Raw genomic sequence first — 23,904 nt, 5'->3', positions numbered from 1 at the left:
AATTATTGTAACATTAAAAAAAAAATGTATATATATATAGACAGTATAAGTACATAAGACGGTTTAAATTGTTAAAACTACAGGGAGAAGATTAATAAAAAAAAACCGGACAACTTGCTCACGAAGGGTTCCGTACCACGAGTGCAGGGAAAAAAATTCAGGTCAGGAAAATAAATTTCCTCCAGGCCATTCAATATAAACACACAAACTTACAAAGAAAAAACTAATTTAGCTTTAGATGTAACTTGTCCATCATGCTTTATTCTGGATTAATAGGTAAGTACTACGATGACAAAATAATGGAAAAACGTATATTTGAATCGACGGTCGCATGGCGATAAGGTATGATTGTGTTGTAGAGCTTCGGCGAAAGTTATAAAAATAAATAGAGTGTACTGTGCTAACGTGGGTACATCGTAATATATATATATATATATATATATATACTATATAAACCATGTACGGGCTACGGCAAATTTATATCGAATAGCCATATTATGGCTTATAAGAATTATTAAAATATTTCTTACGTGCTAATTATTATTATTAATGTAACGAATAGCAACCAAACTAAAATATCATATAAATAAAATTCCCATCGTAAATTTCAAAATGTCTGTTTGAGCACCTCCTGGGGTTGGGCCTATCATTTTTTAAAGTATTTGTTGTTATAGCGGCAACAGAAATGCACACATGGGAAAATTTCAACTGTTTAACTTTCACGGTTAATGAGATGGTTCCTAGTGACAGGTGGCCGGATCGACAGCGGAGCCAAAGTAACAGGGTCCCCTCACAGTACGGAACCCTGAAAAATTTTAGATTTAGCATTTTTGTCACTTCATTATTTTAAAAGTAACACGGCGTTTAGTGTATGCAATATTGATACATCTACCAGTGCCATAAATCATAATACGATGTGTCGTCCACTAATGCTTTATCGTTTTTGAGTGCAATTCGACAGCAGTAACGTTAGTTTGGATTTTAATATTCACACTACTATTACCGACTATTTTAACAAATCAATTATAACTTATAAAATTAACTTGAAAGTTAAAAAAAAGTATAAAAAAAGTCAAAATACTTTGAAAATTAGCTGTATATAGTCTATAGATAATTCTAATTTAAACATTTAGTGAAAATTTCTAGTATCCACAGTGATGAGATGTGAATTATAACTGAATAAAAAATCGATTTTGTCAAAAACTTGTTTTCCGTAAAAATTCCCGTTTTTCCATTACTTTTTTTTTTTGTTTTTTCCTGGTTTTTTTGAAACTACTGGAAAATGTTTACTGGACTTTTATACTATTTTACTTGTATTAAATAAAAACCAATTAAATTACTCGAAAATATTCATTTATTATATTATAACTATTATTATTAAACATTAAATAATAATGATCTAATATGAAATACTTTAGCAGCTATGCATAAACTAATCAATTATTTTAACAATAATAACTAGTATAATTAGTGTGTTTTTGTTTTATGTATCAAAGGGTTTATTGTAATATAATAAATTGTATTGTTATATTATAATAATCTTTACACCTCTGATGCACAAAACAAAATTCACTAATTATACTAGCTGATTATTATAAAAATAGTGTATTAATTTATGCATAATATAGTCTCTAAAGTACTTCATTAAATATAAATTTAAAAAAAAAAAACAAAAAGTTAAAATTAACCACAGTAGCAAAACATGCACTTAAAAAATCGCTTGACTCGCTAATACATTGTTTGCCGTTTCTTTTTTGGAACTTCCAATTCTTCTTGTGCGCATTCTATTTCGATTACTCTTTCTGAATAACGTGATGTTTTTATTTCCAATTTGTTATATGCTAATGCCATATTCGGCAATGATTTTGCTTTTATAATAAAGTTCGATTTTTGATGAATAAGTATATTTTAACACCGAAAAATCATTTCCTTGGCGCGGTGGTGTAGATACGATTTTTTTCTGAGGGGGGGATTATATTATATTTATGACACAAATTACGAGATATTAGTACTTAATTTTTATTTTGCTCTAACCATTATATAAAATATTTTGGTTCTAGGGAGGTGGAAACCCTTTACACCACCCCCGTAAATACGCCACTGCCTTGACGGCAACATTTTTATTGTGTTTATGGCGAGAATAAATTTATATGTAAATAGCTAAACCCATGCTATTCAGTATTGTAGCATGTCCCGTCTGAGCAACCGTATTGATGTAGATTTGAGGTGGAAGTTGAAATAATAAATGCTGATGGAATATATTTAAAGTGTTTTATTGTAAAAATATTCTAAGTCCAAATAATTAAATGAAATAAACTGGTGAAATTATTCTAAGTTCAAGAGACATATAAAGAAAAAAAGAAAGGTTAAAGGTGAAGGTGAAAGTGAAGGTGCTCATTCTAACTCTGGCAAATCACATCTAAATTGTGCCTATTCGGGACCCCCTTAAACAGATATATCGATGTATATCGATCGGAGATCCCCTATTACGATGACTAATGAATTTAAATGCTTAAAAACGTAAAAAAATTGAAAATAATATTTCTTATTGCGCCCGCAGCCACTTGTAGGTAGTTTTTTTCTAAAAAAAAACTAGTTTTTACGTATTTTTCAATGTGTAAAAGAAGTGCCATCGTTTTACAAACACACTAACCACCTCAAGCAAACGTCGCAGTATAATTTAGAACAACAATAATATGGAATATCTAGATTGTTCTTTTTTTAAATAAAATGTTTTTTATTTTTTGATTTAATTCGATGTATACTACAAGTAGGTAATTAGAAAATGATAATTTTGGTTATATAATTACTTGCATTAAAAAAATTTCAAGTTTCTAAAATAAATATTTTTATTTTTATTTTTTTTTTTTGAGATTCCAATCCATACTAATAATATAAAGTTTGTGCGTATAAGCGATTCACTTTTATGTACATCGCACTCGTAGTTCTGAAATTGCATACCACTTGTCGTACCCATGAGATGAAAGACCGCGGATTATATTCTCCAACTACTAATATAATAAATATTTAATTAAAAATGAAATTGTTTAATAACAATATGTAGGTATTAAAATGCAGTTTATATTTTGTTTTTAAGTCTTAATTGGGCCCAAATTGTACATTTGTAGATATTACTGGCCTATAGTGAGCATGCAGGGCGGGTTCGTCATTGAACCTTTACTTACCATACTGCAATAGCGTAGTAATAGGTACAACTGTATATCTATATTGTACGATTAATCTTAAATACGACGTGTTAACACGCATTAATATATTTTCGGCAAAACCTCTCTATAACGTACACGCTATTAGACGATATAAATAGCGGAATACGTCAATAGTCCCAATTCAAAAAATAATATAATTTAATTCTGCGTCCCTATAACGGAAAAAGTTGTTGGACCAAAGCGATTCCGTATAGAAAGGTTTTACTGTATAATAATAAGTATATAGCCATGCAGAAGGTACCCACGTGGAGGTTCGAACACCGATGTCCGATAAAAACAAGAAAAACTCAAAAATGACGTATCGTTTATAATTATTAATGTATTTATTATATTATTAATAAGTGCCTAAATACACGGGCGATATAGTAATGTACATAGTAAGAACGATAAAAATGAACAACTCATATACAGGCGATAAATCGTATTAATAAGTATAATATTATGAAAATAATAAATAGTAACGCACTGGCACTTTGAAAATCGCACGTTGTACGCAAAATACAATCGTTACAGGAAAAATAATAATATATCGTTGTCAAACGGCTTTATCGTATCGTCGACGTACATAATATTAATATTGTATATATTAGGCACGCGTACACTGATGCGCACGCGCGAGCTGCGACTCCGCCTCAGGCCGCGAACATCTTCTTGACCATGTCGCCGTAACGGGCGTTCTGGTCGTTCACGCCGCGCGTCGCCACGTCCCGGTACCGCTCGGCGACCACGTTGCCGGGGTCGATTTCCAGGGCGCGGACCGCGTCGGCCAGGGCGCCGTCGAACATGCGGAGCTCGGCGGACGCCCGGCACCGGCGCACCAGGGCCTTGACGTTGTCCGGTTCGACGGCCAGCACCTTGCCGGACAGTTGGTGCGCGTGTTCGTAGTTGCTCATCTGCAGCTGGCAGGCGGCCATGTTGTTGCACACGACCGCGTACATGGCGTCCCGGTCGGCGCGCACGGCGTCCGGGTCCCGGACGAACAGCACCGCCCTGACCGCCAGGTTGAACCGGTGGAACGCGTCCGCGAACCGGCCCTGTCCGTATAGCTGGTTGCCCTCGTCCTTGTGCCGGGCCGCCGCCGTCAGCTTCAGCCTGTCGTCGTCGCGCCAGCTCGTGCGGGACGTCTTGTCGACGTACGACAGGAACACTCGGCCGGAGATGCGACCTTCGCCCCCGTCGCCCACGCAAAAGTCCCGGTACTCGCCCGGCCGCATTTCCAGCACTACGGCCTGCAGGCCCCTGTCCACCGTGCAGTCCGCCTCGCCGACCTTAATGTGCGCCTTGATCGGTCGCCAGTCGTCGCGGAACTCCTCGAACAGGCCGCAGTTCATCGTGCTGGACGGTATCCGTAGCTCTGTCAGTACGATGTGGCACACGTCGCCGGTCAGCGGCCGGAATACGGAAGACGGCCGCGGCAAATCTTTGTCGACCACCGGACGCTGGTCGATCACCTCGCAAACGGGAATTCTCTTCATTTCTGCGGCCGACTAGATGATTCGATGATTTCGACTATCGGTTCGACCAATGATGACCTCGCAAGATGCAGGCTCTGAATCTATACAGGATTTTCACTCGGTTCCTGCAAAACCCTCTGCACGTTTAATATAATATATGTTTTATTTATTTATTAGGTATCTATTAATTAATATATTATGTATAAACGAATTACGAAATGCCGTTTGTTATTGGTAAGCTCGTGACATGAAAACCGAAAGACCGTTCGGGCCCATTCAAAAAAAAAAAACCATAATAATCCGATTAAGGCTTTTTCGGAAAGTATAATTGGTAAAGTTAGCGGGAAAATTAAAAAATTAGAGAAAAACTGAAAGTGTTTTTTTTTTTTTTTATAGGATTTTTTTGTAAGCTTTATGTTTTCCGGGTTAGCTAATTACCCATAATTTAAATAATATAAACTATGAGAATTCAAAAAGTTATTAAAAAAATTGTCAAATCTTAATAATCTTACGTAGGTATTAAGATAACAATGAACAATCGTATATTTCATTCACAAGTTGTCAATAGGTAATAAGTATTATTGAAATTTTTTTTATTTTATTTTTAATGTAAAGGGTACCCTCAACTACCTTGTATACTCACGGCTTATGGACATGTGACCTTTTGATAGGTAACTTATTGTTTTTCCATTATATACAAGAATAATGTAGGTACTTACTCATTATAGTTTCTTAATATAATCATAAAAAATAATATTATACAATCGGGCCTGTATGTCCACATGGGACGGGATAATTTTTTTTTATCATGTCAAGATATTCATACACCATATACTTTGGTTGATTTCTTTACGTTAACAAGGGGGTTGATTTGCCAAGATGCAATGTCGTGTAGTAGCACACCGGACGGTTTAATTTTATGTTGGTTGATACTTTGGGAATGGCTGAATATTCGTAAAATTGTAACATCACTTATAAGTTACCTACCTACCTATTATAATGTAGTAGTACAGCGGTTTCCAATGTTTTTAGTTGTGCGGACCACCAATTTCGTAAAAAAATCTTTAATGCCCACTAATAGCACACCTATATTCATATGCATCATGCATGAAAGTATCTATCTTAAGTAAACCAAAAACCTTCCCTTCTAAAGAGATATTCAAACTATTTCGAATACTTTAACTTGATAAACTATACAAAAAGCAAGCAATTTGTTTTATTTATAAAACTAAAGCAATTAAAATTAAAAATAATCGTCATAATTTTAAAAGAATTAATACTTCGAAATTCCATTTACTAACACCAAGAAAGCCTCTAATACATTCACTCAAGTTGGTCTAAGGTCATTAGAGATCATCCCTGATGTGATAAGAAAGTGTGCAAACTATTCGCATTTTAAATTTAAACTAAAAATTTGGTTTTATGATAATTTGTAAAAATTAAAAAAAGTTAAGAAAATTGAAGTTAATTAAAGTTCAGAACTATTATTAATGGAAGGTTGTGCCTGAAAAGTGGAAATATTTATTTAACAGCTAACTTATTAAAAATTCTAAATATTCAATTACAAAATAATATTTTATATGATCAATAATCATGATTATTTTTTCATACCCTTAAATTATACTGTATTCTTTATACATCACTATATCAAAATCAAATTGTGAATTTATTATCTCTTTAAATTGTATTCTATTTTAAATTTAATATTTAACATATTTATTATATAGGTACCTATATTTTCTTTTCTTTTTTATGTTTAAAATTACATCTAGCTAAGCATTCTTGCTCTACGATAAGAGGTATTACCTCAGTATAGAGCAAAGCTAGTAACTTAATATATGCACCCATTATACCTTGTATACATTTTTTCTACTAGCAATAAATATTATTATTATATAATATTTAATATTATATGGTTCACAGCCCAGTACCATGCAGTTCGCGGCCATAGGTTGGAAACCGCTATAATAGTAACATATTACTATTTATATACCAATCACTATAGAATACTGAGCTGCTTATTTTAAAGTAGAATGTCATTCGAAGTATTTCGATTTATAATAATTTATTTTCAGATATGTAGTTCATTAGTTATAATTGTATAACTAATTACAACTTATAACTTTATAGGTACCTACTTAGTGTAAATGCCAGATAGGTGGATTAGGAGATTAACCTTTTACTGAATACATCTTGGCTACTTCACTCTCTCGTCTAAACTAAAAAATTTTTTTTAATTCCTATTTGTATACATTAAAGAAAGTACTCCGAAAAAATATCTGGTCATGAATAAGAGGTTAAAAATAAATGTCATCCAAAAAAGTAAAAAAACTTAAAAACTAACAAAAAAAGTAGGTACCTAATAATATATAATTTATTTTCAAATATGTTAGACATACATTATATGTGTGATTATATACGCCTGTGAACAGTGAAGTATTTAGAATTTTGGCCGTGATGTTTTCGGCTACACGAGTAAGTGCAAAAGAATCTGCCTCTGCAGACTCTTCTTGAGGGTTTTTATCAACACCCGCTAGAGCTTTAACAGCAACGGGTAATAATAAATGACACAAAAATAAAAATACAGCAAGTGTAGACGGGATTTATGTCACTCGCTGTTACCTATTTGTAAAACGCGATACGTACCTACTACACGTGAGTACGCGTGTGTATGACTGCGAATGTTACGATGGTGTGTGCGATACTATAGGGTAATAGTAGTTTGGAGAAGGCGATGGAAGTTTTTTTTTTAATCAGCCAACGACGTCGAAAGTTTGCGATTAAACAGCTGTAAACGTGTTTAGGGCGCTGCATACACGACAAAACGGAACGAGTCGTCGACCAGTCTCGGGTTCAGCTCGTGCAAGTAACGTCGACAGCCTCTGTCTGAGGGAATGCACGGGTCAGGTTGAGTTCGTCAAAAGGAACGACCTATAAAATAACCATCGTTGTCGGTTACCTAAAAGTTACATTATTGTCCGCACTCGAAAATGAGAACAGCCAAATGGCGCTACACATTTAACCTTATTCTATCGATGTATATGTGTGTGTGAGAGATAATGAGTACGAGGTGATTTTCATTCGATAATCAATTAGAACTCGATCCTCACCTCTCAATTCTATGTTTCTAAGTAAACGATTCGACCTAGTGGCTAGTTGCGTCTCTGTTCATATTGTACCGAAAATGACACAGAGTTAACATACAACTGAACGAGACTCAACAGTCAAAATAATAATAAATTAATAGTATTAAGTTGTGTTCTTGCCTAAATTATTTGTTTGAAACGTAACATCAAATTTGTCTTCAGTCCGATAGAATGAATCGTAAAATACTCCGGCGTTATTCACCAAAGCGTTACAGAATCAAAATCTGAAAATAAACAAAACACAAGGCAGTCGTACATGTATTACTAATATCAACTTAGTCACAGTTAACCTTAACAGACATTGAAAATCGTGAAACGCAACTACATCAATAAAATGTAGTTGTTTAAAATTTAAATTTATTCAAATAAAAATTTAATAATGTATAATTAAATCATAATAATTCGATAGTATATTAAATATAGGTCATACTAATTGTGTCATGTAATAACACAACTGTTTACGAATAGGTAGTGTCCTCTTCGTAATTATTTATTATTTCAACACAGCTATACATCTATAATACTTATATTGTTTCTATTATCCATAAATATAGTTTATTTATTACACACATGGTATTGTATATATATTTTTTTGAATGAATGAATTTGAAAGTATAATTCAATACTATGTAGTTTCTAAATATTATATTTATTAAATAGATTGAGTTTAGTACAAACTTTATACCAATTCTATTCAATGGTAATATAATATTTAGACTTTTTAGTGGTTATAAATAGTTGAATATACAAAGAATTTTATGATTTATAAACAATATTTAATAATTTCTAAAATGCATAAGGTTTTTAATCTTATTTGTTTAAAATTTGAAATCTTTATATTTTTTGCTTGTTTTTGCTTCTTGAGCAGCTTTCCGTTTTTGTCCTTTTTTCTTTTCGGTCTCAGTGCCATCATCTTCCCCGCCCTGTTGATCCTTCATTCTTTGCTCATATCTAGCTGCCATGGCTTCTACATCTCCAGCTAATTCCAATTCAGATGGATCTAAACTAACTTCAACTTCACCAGGTTTATTTGTTGCTGCAGTTGGTATGTCATACATGTGCGTAGATGCCATCATAGAGCCACGAACAGTGTCTACCTTCTTCTCGGGTAAAACATGATAGAGTGGTTGTTGCTCACTACTTTCCATTTCAGATTCAATCTTTCGTTTTCTTAATTCAATATATTCTGGTGTTTCATAACCACTTGGTAATCCAGACATAATTCCTGATGGTGTAGCTAGGCCTTCGGCAACTGGTGTGGCAATACCACTAGCATCAATTGCTACTTCTTCGGTTTCCTTCACTTCTTCTTCCTCTTCTTCTTCTTCACTTTCTTCTGCATCTGATTCTGAATCTGGTTCTCCCCACATAGATTTATCGATTTGCTCTTCAGCTACATGGGATTCATCATAGTCAGATGGTGTACCAAATACATTTCCATAAAGAGGTCGACCACGTTCGTCCACAGGAGGTTTACCCCAACCACCAGCATGATAACCGAAAGAACATCCTTCAGGAATGGGAGCATTGAGACCAGGAATTTTAAGAGCTGGATAAGATGGTGGTGGACCATACCGTTGCATAGCAATAAGCCACGGCGGAGGGACTTTGTGAGCGTTATGACCAACTGGCATGCCTAATGCAGTACGTAGTTCAGCACTCAAATCACCAGGTTTCTTTTCTCTAAGTTTAGTCTCATATTCTTTGCCTTCATAATACAAATCACCATGCAGAGATAATCTTGGTTTAGTTTGCAATTTAAAAAATGCGTCATGTAATTTTTTGTAATCAATATCTATCTTACCCATTTTGGGTCTAACTCTTTCTCTCATTTTATTTTTTAATGATTTTTCATCTTCTTTTTCTTGATGGGCAGCTCTCATTTCCATGATACCAGTACGCTTAATAAAATCAGGCAAATCAAATGGTGGCTTTTCAATACCTCGTTTACCCTGTAAATACTTGCGCTTGAAGCACCAATGACGAGGTACAGGTACTGTGTTACGATGTGCTTTTAACTGTATCAAGAGATGAGGATCTCTGGCTGTTACATCGTGCATTTCTACAACATCTGGTCTAGAAACAAGTTGCTTAAGTTCAGCTACACTTAAACGAGTAACCTTTTTAAATTGCCTTCTCGACAACTTATCAGGACCTTTTGGTTGATTTTCTCCATCTCTATCTTTACCATCGTCATCATCTTCTTGTTCAGGAAGCTTAGGTACTTTCTTTAAATCTAAACTGGGTAAAGTAGCTTCTTGACCACCATCTTGATCAGATGGTTTTTGCTCTGGTTCAGGAATTTTGAAATTTTCAAACACTTTAGCATATTGCCTATACATAGGTACAAGGTTGAATACACTTAAAGTTTCTTGTATGTATTCAACCTCAATATCTAATTTTTCAACCTTATTCTCTTTGTCTGAAGATGATGTTTCTTTAACTTTTTGCTCATTTTTCAATTGCTTCTTCTTTTTTTTCTTATACTTTTTCTTCCTTCTTTTAGCTACTTTACGATCTTTAGTAGACATTTTAACTACTTGTTCTTCTTCATCATCATCGTCATCATCATCATCTTCATCGTCCTCGACATCATCAATTTTAGGCTGTATAACAACTTCAGTGTTGTCTTCATGTGAATTTTCTTTTGCTTGAATATAGTTCAAAGCTTGCTCAAGGGCTGGGGGAAGAGCAACATCTTCACCAGGTGGAATAAGTAAGTCTTCTTCGAAAGCAACTTCTGGTTCATACATAATTGAACCACACAAGAAATTTGAACAGATATTGTAATTATAAAATAAGCTTACGGTTATAAATATTTTTTGAAAACTCTTGAGTACTGCTGAATGAATTGAGATCCAAGAATGGAAATTCTAGGTTTCTTAAAAATGGAACACGTTTCTCCCAGCAATCACCACTTTTGCACCTAGAAATATATAAGTTTAATTATTAAATATAAACGACATGTACATAATATTTAAACTAGTTAAATGTAATTTTAAAAGTAGTTATTATTAAGTGAAAGCTAACAGTAACTGATATTAACATTGTTTTCTAGAAAATAACGTTAATAACAATAACCGTATGAAATGAAAATTTTGGTTATAATAATTTGTTAAATATATTTTCAAGGAACAATGTTAAAGCAGGTACTGAACTAAAATATTTAGGATCTTTAAATTGTCATTTCTCAATTAATCACATAATTTGTTTGTTCAAATAATATTTTTTTTATGTACCTATAAATTAAAATATGAGTTAAATATTGTAGTAACTCATAAAAATACAATTTAATATATTATATACTTGAAACTACACATACAATAAAGCAACAAGCCAACATAAATATTAATTTATTGCTTATTTTAATTAACTAATCATACATATTTTCAATCATATTCTGGATAGAATGTCATATTTGTGAATAAGTAATAAAATAGGTATAAATTAAACCATTAAAAAAACTTATTGATCATTTGTTTTATGAATATATTGCATTTGGACTTAAAAGTAAAATATTGTTCTTAGATATTAAATTTTTAGAATAAATACACAGTCATATGATGGCAAGGCAATAACAAACAAGATCCAAAAATCAAATAATAAGAACAATAAAATAACATATTTATACTAAAACAAGTTAAATAGGTATAGTAAAGAAACAAAATATATAATATATATATAGGTAGGTACCTATTGTTTGATGTTACTAAGTAATTGGAATAAGGTCATAACTCATAGCCCATGGTTACAAATAACAATTACAAAAATTAGTTAAGTTCCAGTGATCTATAGCTATAGTTCACGTGTTATTTTGTAATTGATTATTTACATTGCAAGTAACAATAACATTTACACATGTTTGGATAGATAATATATATATATAGAACTCCATATTATTGTCAACCTTTAGAAAATAGTAATTGAATGATTAACGTACAGTCCGTATTAAAATCAGCATCCCATTCCTACCAAACAATTATGAGTAACATACCATTTTTTTTGGTTCCATCCGAACTTCGAAGACGAACTTTTTTTTCAAACTTATCAAAACACCGGGCACACTACCACAGGGTTAAGTCAAGTTTAGTTAGTTATGTCGGTCTGTAGTTCCGTACTCACTACTCACTACTCTTGGTCTTGTTAATTGTGTGTTGTTGATGATAAACATTAAATAGATAACAAAATAGACGCCATACGAATAACTAGGAGGTTGTAAATTTTCGCGCCATTTTTTGATAATATTATAGGTTAATTTTATTTCTTTATTTATGAAATATGAATTGGTAATAGATCTATTAAGCTTATTAATATTATATATAATATATTATAATAAGTATTTGATTGTTTGTACTCTTATAATAACTTTCGATCTGAATACACTATACAATAACAACTAACAGTTAATACCCACGTTCAACGAAGAAATTCCAGAGTAGCTTTAACCCCCATAATAAGGTTGGTCCTTTATAGTTTCTTTTAAGGTAAGGTTATTTCATAATATTTTAACTTTGAACTATTTATTATTTAACAAAATTACTATTTACCAAGCACCAAATTACCACCTCACTAGGTAACCTTTTTTTTACGTTTCTAAGATGCATTTTGAATTTTGGACAGTACTCCATTATTCATTAGATAATAGAAAAATAAACTAAAATAATAATTTTTATTATTTATTATTAGAATTGATATTTTTTTCTTTTAAAATGCTTCAATTCTAATTTTACTTCCTTAGTCCTTACTGATCATAGACTCACAGACATATAGTTGAAAAGGATTCCGTTTGTCTAATATTAAATAACTGTAGTCTAATACTGTTAAATGAGTACTACTGAGCCATTTTTAAATGTAACTGTTATTTAATATGCATAGGTAGTTAATAGTTATTATTTACTATACCTATTTTTTAAGCATCATAATAATAAATAAAATTTTCCCTATCTACAAAAGTTAATTTTTTTATTTTTGATAAAATATTTTACTTAAATAGTAAGACAATAAGTACCAAATTTAACTATACTTATTGTTAATATTTTATTGATCCTTATTATAGTTAAATATAATATTATACCATTCTTCAATATTTTATATAAAATACAATTGTCTATTTTGTAGTATTACCTATATTTACTAATTGCCATTTCAGTTTTTATGATGATTAAAATCCAAGAGGCATCATCTTTAAGCATGGAAGATATTGAATGTATGTCTGATGATGAAGATGACAATTTGACATACGAACAACAACGAGCAAAAAGAATGAAAAAAAATGATGAAATATTAGAGTGAGTAATTTTTTCTGAAAATTATTACTATATTTTTTTTATAAAATATTTACATATAAATACTAAGCTAATTTTTAATGATTTTATGTTTTTAAACACATTTTAAAGTTGAACTGGTCATTTTAATTAATATTTTTATTATTTTAAACTGAAATTCTTAAAATAATATTTAGTGAAACCTCTCTTAACGGACACCTCTAAATAGCAGATGTCTTCAAATAACATGGGACAGTTTTATTAATTATCTATAGGAAATCATGTAAATAACCGACACTTTTATGACTAGATTTTGACACCACAATCTAATAAGCATATTCTCGAGCGTATCTTATTGCAATGTACATTGCACATCATAAAATTATCAAGGCACTCCGCTTATAGGGATGTGTTTTATTCTCTAGCACAGTGGAATTAAAATATAACTTGAAATATGAATTGAAACTACACGTAAAATCCTTAAACAAGCTAAAGTTGCTGATTCTTTATATATATTCAAGGTGATTCATCAAAATACTTACAAGTATGTTTTCCCTGCACTATTCTAGACTAGTCGTGCATTGCAATTTTTACCGACATATTACATTAAACGCAATTAAATGCATGTATCTAGTAACAATTCGTCTGACACTGCAGGGAAAATGTACTTTACCACCATTTTTTTCCTAAAATGAATTTAAATTATTTAAATTCTAATTTTTAGGAACTTTTACATAGATGAAGGACAATATTTTCAAATACTTAATTTTTTTTACCATTTAAGAAGTGCCTTATGGCAATATATACAAAATAATTTTTAAAAATTAACTATAACAATTTTAGTTTATCAAAATCAAAATTCTAACAAGTAGTAGCTGAGTTATTAAAATATTAAAGCCAACTGCAATAATTGTATTTGTTGTTTATCATTGTTTCAGTCAAAGTTGTTGTGTACTTGTGTGAGAAGTGATGATAGCAACAAGCTTCAGCACGATACAGTGAAAAGCTTGTTACTTGGTATTTGCGACTACTGCAGGCTATGACGCTATGTCAATGTATATATTAAAGATAAATGTCTTTAAATAGCTTTATAAATTACAAAATATTGAAAAAATTCTATTTCAACCTCTAAATCCAAACCTATTGTTCTTACTGTTCTTAATATAGGAGTTAAAATTACTTACAAAAACTCACTCTTTGGATTTCTAATTTAATACATTAACATTTAAAAAAAAGTCATCTACTTAACAATTTACTAAAAAGAAAAAAATAGAATTCTCAATTGAAAAATTACAAATCTTCAATTTGAATAAATTCATTTTAAAAAGAAAAATAAAGATAAACATTAAACTTCCTTAGTGTGTCAGTCTGTAAAATAATTAACATGAATTATAATCGAAATTATAATTATCTTCTCAAAAAGTATTGATCTATAATTTTTAATTAAATTTAATTAATAATATTTCAGAAATCTTGGTTTAACTCAGATTGCAAATACAATAGCAACTAGCATACAAAAAAGTAAAATTGAAAAAAAATCATCTGTTAAGAAATCTATAAATTTGTAAGTATTAATTATTTTGATAATTTTATAATTATTATAACTCACTAATTTATATACCTATATATATTTTTAGAAAACCTGAAAGACGTTCCCTGAGACTAGCTAATTTGCCTGCACCTCAAGATTATCATCTCCCTGGAGAAAATGAATTAAAATCTAATAATTCTGAAAAAGATGATAATAATAAATTTAAAGATCAAAGTAAGTTAACTTCTATCATTAAGCTACTTGTTATTTTTGTTCAACACTTGGTATTCTATACTGTCCCAAATTTATTTTTTTCTATATTTTTCTGTATTAATAAATAATAAATTTAACATAGAATATTATATCTATTTCATTTTTTCTTTTTACCCGAGTTTAAAAAAATACTATTAAAAAATTTTAACACAAAATAATTTTTTAAGCGAATACTTGGTTTTGTATAAACTGTACTCTGAACCTGAATCGTTAACACCCAGCTAATATATTTTGTCTATAACCTACATTTTAAAAACAAATTGTTTTATGTTTACTACAACCACCGTAATATGTACTTTTAAAGGAAATATACTTATTACTAATATTATATTTCAGTGGCGCAACCAGGGGGGTGGACCCCGGGTCCGGACCCCCCCCCCCTTGGATCATGCTATAGTATTTATTTTTATTTTATATTTTTAAAGTTACCCAAAAGTTTTCATCAAAATGTATTGATTATAATTATTATTAGAGTAATATAAATGTATTTATAATGTATATAGTATATACTCAGGAAGAGAACAAAAAACCAATGTATAATAAATAAAAAAATTTCCTGGACCCCCCCCCCCTTGAATAAATCCTGGTTGCGCCACTGTTATATTATTTTAATAAATAAATTGAAATTATTTTATTTATTTTAGGTTCCATAACAATGCCAGAAGAAGACTCTGATTTTGTTGAAAAATTAAATGATGAGTTAGCCATTAAAGAAGCTGTTAATGATTTTCATAAATTACCAAGCAATAAGTATGCGATAAATTCTAAATTATTAATAATTTATACTTTCCCATAATGCTAATATTGGAAAATATATCATACTATTTTTATTTAACTCGCCTTACATCTAATTATTTTATAGTTGTATTGAATTTTTGCAATATATCAAGTAATAGTATGATTTTCTTAGTCTTCTTTTCTATGGAAAATAGATTTTTCTAAGCTTTATATCATTTAAATAATTCCATCTATTAATATATTTAAAACTATTTTATTTATATTTAGATTTGTTCATGTGCTAAAAAGTCTTGATATGAATACACCATCATTAAAAGTGTGTGAAAAACGAATCTACTCTCTTGCTATTCATCCTTCAGAAACATCGCTGATAATTGCAGCAGGAGACATGAGAGGAAACTTGTGTAAGGCTAAATATATAATTAAATATATTTTTCATGAACTTCATATTATAATAATTGACCTGTGATAGCTCGCACTGTTAGGAAAAATCTAACAAACATCTTATTTTTAGAATAACTATTATTGATTGAATGATAAATAATCATCCTTCAACCAATACTTACTTTATCTATATGATTATGAAACGAATAACACCATTACTATTGAACTTATATAAAACTTAAAATGTGAGTAAAAAGTACAATATTTCTTTGGTGGGAAGAAGAATAAGACATCAAAATAAACTCCCTAGTTTATAATACAATAAATATAAATTGCCAAAAAATAGAATTCATTTTTCTTTAAAGTTATATAAATTAATACATTGTTATAAAAAAATCTACATGCGAGTGATCCTAGGTTATTGTAAATATATCTTAACTCTTAAATAATAATTTAATTTTATAGCCTTGTATAACAATAGAAATTCAGAAATGCGCGAGTATAGACTTCATGATTCTCCAATTAATTGTATTTCATTTTGTACTTGGGATTCATACAAGTTATTTTCAACTAGTCATGATGGATCGGTCAGGTGTGGTGACATGGATAAACGCACTTTTGATATTGTCAGTAAAATTATTTTTCATAAGAATTTACTATCTTTGTTTTTAAATGTGTTAATAATTAAAATTATTCTTTTTAAATAAATAGATTTATAAAAGAGATTGGAAAGGTAATAAACAATCAAGAATGAATCATGCTACATGGCACACTGAATTTGAAAGAAATCTTCTCATAGGGGGTGGTATGTTGCTACCTATAAAATGTAACACATGAAATATTAAGTTTTTATAATCATACTTAAATGTTTAAGGTTCGGGTCATGTAGATGTCATTGATATACGAACACCAGATAAAATTATTAACACTGCATGGTGCCATGAAAGATCTGTGCGTACTGTTCAATGTCATCCTTTGGAAAAACATCATTTTTTAACTTCATCTGGAATTGGGTAATTACTAATTACTATCATAATATTATATTAAGTGTTAAAATAATATCATATTTTAAATGTATTAAAAAAAACTATATGTTTACTTTTAGAGAGGTTTCCTTATGGGACATAAGGAATATGACAGATAAATCAATTAATCCAGTCTTACAGTTTGAACATCCTAAATCACTGACTAGTGCATTTTTTTCTGATTCTGGTACTAAAATGGTGTCTACATGTAATGATGACAAAATTAGAATTTTTAATACCAATACATTAAATTCAAGTGCTACAAGTAAGTTTAGAATCTTAATTATTTATTTCTGTAAAAGTTTTCAATATATTATTAATTTTTCTATTATAAAAATGCTAAGGCACCTTGTGAAATGTAAATTAATTACTTAGCCCTAAATGTAATGTATAGTCAAGTGGATTTTATCAACCGTGGGTTTAAATAATATTAATTCAAACACTATTTTTTAGAACCCATCAACATAATTCCACATAATAATCATACTGGGCGATGGCTTTCAGTATTTAAAGCTAAATGGAATCCTGGAAGAGATAATGAATTCTTCGTTGGATCAATGATAACTCCAAAAAGAGTATGTCTAATGATTATTAATTAGTATTCAGTTATATTAACATGTTGACTGTCGTAAGACCACCGGCGGTTATTTATAATTCTTAAATTTTATACATTTGTGACCTCCAGCTTCCCTAGTTCATCATTACTACTGCCCCACATGACCCCTAGCAACTATAAATGAATTTTGTTTTATATTATTAACTTTTCTATAGCACTACAATAATGCACTAAAATAAGGACTGTGGCATAGCAGGAATCATAACAATTTTTTGATATAATACATTTTTTTTTTACTTTTCCATTTTTTGTAAATATTTAATGTATACAAATTTGGAAGACATTGAAAAATATGCTTGTATGCTTGGCATATAACAAGTACCTATTGAATGACTGCCGGCGGCCACGTGGCAGTCAACATGTTAACGTAGTATTTAGTAAAATAGTGTTAATCTACTTGATAATTAAAAAGATTGGTTGAGTATAGAAGTATACATATATTCCATAATTAAAAAAAATCCAACAAATTATACTCTACAAAATTAATATATATTTATCTATTACTATTAGATATAAACTAAATAATTGTATTATCTATTAATATAAAGATTTTATAGATTTATATTGGAATAAATAATATATATTATATAACAGTAAATTAGTAAATTGTACCTATATTATTACTATTTATTACCAATAAGCAATAGATTAAATGATTTTTATTGTTTAAAATTGTAGTAGCTATATGGCAAATATTTTGTTGTTGACAAACATAAGTGCTAAAAAATTATAGTTAAAATTATTTGATGTAATAACATTTAAATAATTATATTAATTATTTAGGAATATTTGCATTATTTTATCATAAAATATTACCTATGTATGTTACCCCTTATGTAACCCCATAAGTTTGATTTGTAATTTAAGCAATTGTTTGTAATAGGTTATTGATATTAATAAGAAATTAATCATAGTTTGTAAAATAAGAGACTTGTTAAAAAAATAAGTATACAATTGTAAATGAAACTGACTGATAATATCTTTAAATATTTTAGTCATCAAGTATAATGTATTATTTTGTTAAAAACATTATTATTTAAATATCGACTGTAATTCATTTCTGTATTTTCAGATACAAGTTTATAATTGTGCTGGACATGTATTGCACAATCTAATGTCTACAGAGATGACCACATATTGCCCTGTCATAGAAGTACATCCCACTCAGGCTATTTATGTTGGAGGAAATGGATCTGGCCGCTTACATATATTTAGCACCAAGGAACAACTAACATAAATGTTTCCTTTACTAAATTATTCAGTTATATTTTTTTTATACAAATTATTAAGCAAAACAATATTAATTTTCTTCATAAGCATAAATCTTATACACAAATTTTTAGTTGATTAAGACTTAAATTATATTTCACCCTCTTAACTTAAAGAAAAAAAAGAAAAAGAAATCTCATATAAATCTAATTGTTTTATAATGTACGAAAAAAAAAAATCGAAGAATAAATCATTATTCTAACAGTCAAAATTTAATTTGTACTTTTACATTGTTGATATTAGTGTACACGGCACATTGTATATAAGTTTTAAACTTAGCACATTAAATTAAAAATGTATTATTACCTACCTAATAAGTACTACACATATTTTTTTTACTAATATGATTATATTTTTACTTGTATAATATGTATTTTATTGATGTACCATAGATTAATATTATTCAAAACTTGGTTTAGACATTTTCTACACACTTGTAATGTAGCAAAATATTAAAATGTATAATACATTAAATAGAAAAAAAAATTGTATAATTTTTAAAATATATAATTATGTATTTTAAAAACATGTCCCAATATTACACAGTATTAAACCATAAAAAAATAAAAATACAATTGAAACATTGACTAGTATTTTCATAGCATCTACAATATTGGAATTTATCCTAAGATCATAATCAATATTGTTTCTGTAATCAATACAGATAGGCAAATCACACCAATGAGCAATAGTATTAAACTCAAAATGTCAAATTTTTGAATTGTGATTATCTTAAAAACCAGTTTAATATTATAAATGTTTAACCATAGACAAAGATATATTAACTGGAAACAATAGTCTTATCAGTTATCACTGAGGCAATTAAAAGTCTCATGAAATGTGTTGTATATATATTATACAGTTATCCCTTGTTAATCGCAGGAGTTACGTTTCAGCAAAGTAGCGGTGACATTGAAACCGCAAATAACAAAACCATAAAGCAATGTAAAAAAGGTTGTTAGGTTTTATTTACATATGTATTTAATTTAAAAAACGATTTTTTACAATTATTTGGTTAATTAATTTTTTTATTAAATGTAATTAATTAATCATCATATGTAAATTTTAGGCGTAATGAAAAAACTTAGTGATATAATGTTTGTTTTCTGTCTTTGCAAACTTACTTACTTACTTACTTCGTAAGGCACCAGCAACTCTTGAATTCCACTTTTGAATTGCATTAATATAATTTTATCACTGACTCAACCACGGATAGCAAGGGATTACTGTATATGGAGAAAACCGTAAAAGTATACATTACGCTCCATATTAATTCATTTATATAGAAATAGAATATGAATATAGATGGGACAGCTATGAGACCAGCTTATACATTTCTATCCCATGTACCTTTCTTCTTAACCTTAAAAGCCATTCAATTTTACCTGCGAATTTAAAATTACTCAATCTTGGTCCATGGTTATAATCAAAATTTAATAAAATATGATTTTACTAATTCTAAATCTTGTAGATTATGAACTGGTACATTTTTTGATAGAAGCTCATTAGATTTTTTGAATAAAACGGATGATCAATGCGTATAATACATTTATGGAATTATGGATCAAGGTTTATTTATAATTCCCCATAATATGATAACCTTATATTACTAATTACAATTTTATATTATTACTCCTGAAAACATTATATTAAATGTGTTTTATATGAATTGTAAATAAAATTTTGTTTGGCAAACCTGTAGAATGCTAATTTTTTTTCTTGTAGGAGAGAGAAAGAATAGTTAATACAAAAAGAATTAAATGAATGGAAATAATATATTATATACCATAGCAATATATTGGTTTTATAAATTCAAATATTTCAGGTAGACAACAACAAAGATTGGATATTGCCTTAAGTTAAACAAAAATTCAATGGCTGAATAGTTTGTTTCACATTGAAAATAAATAGTTTGTTGTGATCACCGTTTAAGGTCTCCAAGATCTTCAATGTAATCTTCATCAATTTCAGGCCATTTTTCAGGTATTATATCAAACAAGTCATCTTTGACATCACCTTGTATGACAATTTCATCCTCGCCTGTCACACTCGATCCACAAGCAAATTTAGTACCAAAAAATTTAGCTGCAACTTTCAAATCAATGTTGAATGTACTCAAGCCAGTTACAACAGTAACAGATTTCTTTTTGCCTCTTGGTGCTCTGGATAAACATACCTAAACAATTTCAATACATATATAAATGAACTATTTTTGTGCCAATGTAAATTTTATTTTGAAATCTGCTTGCTTACTTGTTTGGGACCATCATCTTTCTTCTTTGACTTAACCATACCTTTTCCACCACGTTTTTGACGTTTTTTCTCATCAGAATCATCACCTCCAGCAGTCCCACTTGATGTCATTATTCTATTAAATTCATCAGGTAAATACTTTTCAAGCCATTCTCGACAACGATCAGTGTCTGAGGAAAAATCACAATATTCAGGTGGAAGTGAACAGTTACCACAATATAACACTTTTAGAGGATATGATGGTTTGGAATTTGATTCTTCTTCAGCCATGTTTATATTTCCTTAAAAATAATTTTGTTACCTAAAGGAAAATAGATATTTAAATCAATTATTAGTCCTATATTGAAATTTTAATGTCTATTTAAAAAAAATATGATTAAAAAATCTTTTTATTTTTGTTTTGTTCAAAAAATTAAAAATATAAATATACCCCCACATTATTAATTTGTTAATGATTTCAAGCTATATACCAGAATAATAAAAAAATAACTACAGTCAATTAATAGACAGATTGAAACAATAAATACAAGTTTAAAAAATAACTAAAATAAAGGGTTAATATTTCATAAACTTGTGCAAAAATTTTTCGTTGTATTGAGATTTAGTACATATTAAAAATGATTTTAATCATTGTCACAGACTTGAACTTTTTTTAAAAGAAATTTAAAAAGTTTTTGATGGGTTTTAGCCCCCTTATCACTGTTTGAATCACAAATTTCAATTTGTGTATTAATACCAGAGAGTGCTAAAAAAGTGTCTACTTACTTTAAACGGTGTATGTTTTATGTACAATTATTTACAGATTAATGAAATTAAATTATGAATAAGGACTAAAAACTTAAAAATAAAGTTTAAGTATTAAGTTTAAGTTGAAAGTAATAGTATGATAATATACAATTTCAATTCAATCTTATCAATTTAAAATAATCATAATCAAAACCGTGGTATAATCGATTAAAAACATAACCTTATTGTATGACAACATGAATTTTTTATTTTGGCGGTAAATATACACAATACTATCACTAAAACTTGAAATATTCATCTTTAATCTTTATTCTTTAACTTCTGTAGTTCTGTGGCTCAACACTGCTTTCTTAAATGAATACTTTCCTACGAAGTACTCAAGTACATCCTTAATTCTTCATTACCATTTCGTTGTGTATGACATTCAGAAATAATCAACGACCGTTGGACTTCTGTGGAGGTTTTAATCACTTGGAATTAGTAAGTAATAAAAAATAATAATATAACCGTTAGTTTAATATTTCTTATTATTAAACTTCATTAGATAGTCTTGTATTTTTGTGTGAATAAAATATTAAATTATAATAGGTACTTATTATGACAAAAAAATATGTATAAATATATACATATATTATATTATATTATTTAAGTATATAACACATTTTTTGGTACTCATTGTAGTTTAGATTATCTATGATGCTGTGATCAGTGTGATTTGTCCCAATCATTTTTTAATTACTATTAGTTAAATATATGATGTTAATATAATTTTATAATTTTATAGAAATTATTATTGTTATGGATTCTTTTCTAAAAACTGGAAAAATCAACCAAGATCAACAATCTACCAGCAGTGGTCAAAAAAGTAAAGATGGATCGCGAGGAATTTCTGATAGTACCACACCTTGGGTGGAAAAATATCGACCTCGTACAGTTGATGAAGTATCTGAACAGTCGGAGATTGTAGCTGTACTAAAACAATGTTTAGAACAAGGTGCTGATATGCCTCACTTATTATTTTATGGTCCACCTGGTACTGGTAAAACTAGTACCATAATTGCAGCTGCACGCCAGTTGTTTGGAGATATGTACAAAAGCCGTATGTTAGAACTTAATGCATCTGATGACCGTGGTATTCAAGTGATTCGAGATAAAGTTAAAACATTTGCACAGCTTACAGCTTCTGATCGACGACCAGATGGTAAACCTTGTCCACCATTTAAAATTGTTGTATTAGACGAAGCTGACTCAATGACAGCAGCTGCTCAGGCAGCCCTTAGACGTACCATTGAACGAGAGACAAAGACTACTAGATTCTGCCTTATTTGTAACTATGTAAGTTGCATTATTGACCCATTAACATCCCGTTGCTCTAAATTCAGATTTAAACCTTTATCACATGACATAATGCTAGCTCGTCTTGAGCACATATGTAAAGAAGAAAATGTTAAGTGTGCACCACGGGTGTTAGCACGGTTGGTTGATGCTTCTGGTGGAGATATGCGTAGAGCAATTACATCACTTCAAAGTACAGCTAGATTAAAAGGAGAAGATGGTATTGAAGAATCAGATGTTCTAGAAGTTGTTGGCACTGTCCCTGATGTTTGGTTAGATCGTATGATAGATATAGGTCGTACATATGACTATCAAAAAATGGATGGTTTTGTGGAAGATTTAATATTTGATTCCTATTCAGCAGCTCAAGTTTTAGAACAATTGCATGATAAAATAGTGTTTTCTACAGATTTATTGGATAAACAAAAGGCACTAATTTGCAAAACTATTAGTATTTGTGCCTATAGACTACAAGAAGGCTGTAGTGAATATGTCACTCTTTTACATCTGTTATGTTCAGTTGCTAAAGCATTAAAAGGCTAAGTTATAAAATATGTATTGTATTGTATTATTTTTTTTTATTTCATTTTTATTAAATTTATATTTTTACTTTAAACAATAAAATAAAAAGTTTAATCATTA

At 29.5% G+C, this 23,904-nt stretch overlaps 5 protein-coding genes across 7 annotated transcripts; 2 read left to right on the top strand and 3 right to left on the bottom strand.

The window, feature by feature from the left end:
• Nucleotides 1–3,526: 3,526 nt before the first annotated feature.
• Nucleotides 3,527–7,612, bottom strand: LOC114128917 (tetratricopeptide repeat protein 9C-like). The gene is made up of 2 exons (XM_050197290.1): nt 7,328–7,612; nt 3,527–4,806 (listed from the first exon to the last, which is right to left on the bottom strand). Exon 2 carries the CDS (start codon nt 4,700–4,702, stop codon nt 3,860–3,862), a length of 843 nt encoding a protein of 280 aa, XP_050053247.1. The 5' UTR covers nt 4,703–4,806; nt 7,328–7,612; the 3' UTR covers nt 3,527–3,859.
• Nucleotides 7,613–7,947: 335 nt separating this feature from the next.
• Nucleotides 7,948–11,983, bottom strand: LOC114128916 (splicing factor 3B subunit 2). 2 transcript variants are annotated; one of them, XR_007603157.1, is made up of 3 exons: nt 11,822–11,983; nt 10,635–10,753; nt 7,948–8,051 (listed from the first exon to the last, which is right to left on the bottom strand). XR_007603157.1 is itself a non-coding variant. In XM_027993524.2 (2 exons), the coding sequence occupies exon 2, from the start codon at nt 10,578–10,580 to the stop codon at nt 8,646–8,648; it is 1,935 nt and encodes a 644-aa protein (XP_027849325.2). In that variant the 5' UTR covers nt 10,581–10,753; nt 11,822–11,983; the 3' UTR covers nt 8,458–8,645. The 2 variants fall into 2 exon arrangements, 1 of the variants encoding a protein (XP_027849325.2); XM_027993524.2 differs by lacking the exon at nt 7,948–8,051 and having other exon boundaries at nt 8,458–10,753.
• A 119-nt stretch (nt 11,984–12,102) lies between these two features.
• On the top strand, nt 12,103–19,514 carry LOC114128925 (WD repeat-containing protein 76-like). Of its 2 annotated transcripts, none has more exons than XM_050197287.1 (12): nt 12,103–12,285; nt 12,977–13,115; nt 14,560–14,655; nt 14,729–14,856; nt 15,540–15,645; nt 15,901–16,037; nt 16,483–16,643; nt 16,729–16,822; nt 16,892–17,030; nt 17,123–17,307; nt 17,496–17,617; nt 18,731–19,514. In XM_050197287.1, exons 2-12 carry the CDS (start codon nt 12,982–12,984, stop codon nt 18,893–18,895), a joined length of 1,467 nt encoding a protein of 488 aa, XP_050053244.1. In that variant the 5' UTR covers nt 12,103–12,285; nt 12,977–12,981; the 3' UTR covers nt 18,896–19,514. The 2 variants fall into 2 exon arrangements, with proteins under 2 accessions (XP_050053244.1, XP_027849335.2); XM_027993534.2 differs by having other exon boundaries at nt 12,103–12,311.
• Nucleotides 19,515–20,683: 1,169 nt separating this feature from the next.
• LOC114128918 (density-regulated protein homolog) lies at nt 20,684–22,083 on the bottom strand. Its single transcript, XM_027993527.2, has 3 exons — nt 21,946–22,083; nt 21,181–21,481; nt 20,684–21,103 (listed from the first exon to the last, which is right to left on the bottom strand). Exons 2-3 carry the CDS (start codon nt 21,448–21,450, stop codon nt 20,849–20,851), a joined length of 525 nt encoding a protein of 174 aa, XP_027849328.1. The 5' UTR covers nt 21,451–21,481; nt 21,946–22,083; the 3' UTR covers nt 20,684–20,848.
• Nucleotides 22,084–22,206: 123 nt separating this feature from the next.
• Nucleotides 22,207–23,904, top strand: LOC114128924 (replication factor C subunit 4). Its single transcript, XM_027993533.2, has 2 exons — nt 22,207–22,407; nt 22,712–23,904. Exon 2 carries the CDS (start codon nt 22,726–22,728, stop codon nt 23,803–23,805), a length of 1,080 nt encoding a protein of 359 aa, XP_027849334.1. The 5' UTR covers nt 22,207–22,407; nt 22,712–22,725; the 3' UTR covers nt 23,806–23,904.

The sequence above is a fragment of the Aphis gossypii genome, chromosome 1, assembly GCF_020184175.1.
Source record: "Aphis gossypii isolate Hap1 chromosome 1, ASM2018417v2, whole genome shotgun sequence".
Taxonomy (NCBI): domain Eukaryota; kingdom Metazoa; phylum Arthropoda; class Insecta; order Hemiptera; family Aphididae; genus Aphis; species Aphis gossypii.
Note: the sequence above shows the minus strand (reverse complement) of the source record. Positions and strands in the feature narration are given on the sequence as shown.

What these genes read in the sequence shown, in the direction of transcription:
- LOC114128917 (XM_050197290.1), bottom strand. Translation starts at nt 4,702, where the DNA reads ATGAAGAGAATTCCCGTTTGCGAGGTGATCGACCAGCGTCCGGTGGTC.
- LOC114128916 (XM_027993524.2), bottom strand. Translation starts at nt 10,580, where the DNA reads ATGTATGAACCAGAAGTTGCTTTCGAAGAAGACTTACTTATTCCACCT.
- LOC114128925 (XM_050197287.1), top strand. Translation starts at nt 12,982, where the DNA reads ATGATGATTAAAATCCAAGAGGCATCATCTTTAAGCATGGAAGATATT. An exon ending in CATAAATTACCAAGCAATAA is followed by an intron (nt 15,646 to 15,900) that starts GTATGCGATAAA and finishes ATTTATATTTAG; the next exon opens with ATTTGTTCATGTGCTAAAAA. An exon ending in TTAACTTCATCTGGAATTGG is followed by an intron (nt 17,031 to 17,122) that starts GTAATTACTAAT and finishes GTTTACTTTTAG; the next exon opens with AGAGGTTTCCTTATGGGACA.
- LOC114128918 (XM_027993527.2), bottom strand. Translation starts at nt 21,450, where the DNA reads ATGGCTGAAGAAGAATCAAATTCCAAACCATCATATCCTCTAAAAGTG. An exon ending in AAGATGATGGTCCCAAACAA is followed by an intron (nt 21,104 to 21,180) that starts GTAAGCAAGCAG and finishes GAAATTGTTTAG; the next exon opens with GTATGTTTATCCAGAGCACC.
- LOC114128924 (XM_027993533.2), top strand. Translation starts at nt 22,726, where the DNA reads ATGGATTCTTTTCTAAAAACTGGAAAAATCAACCAAGATCAACAATCT.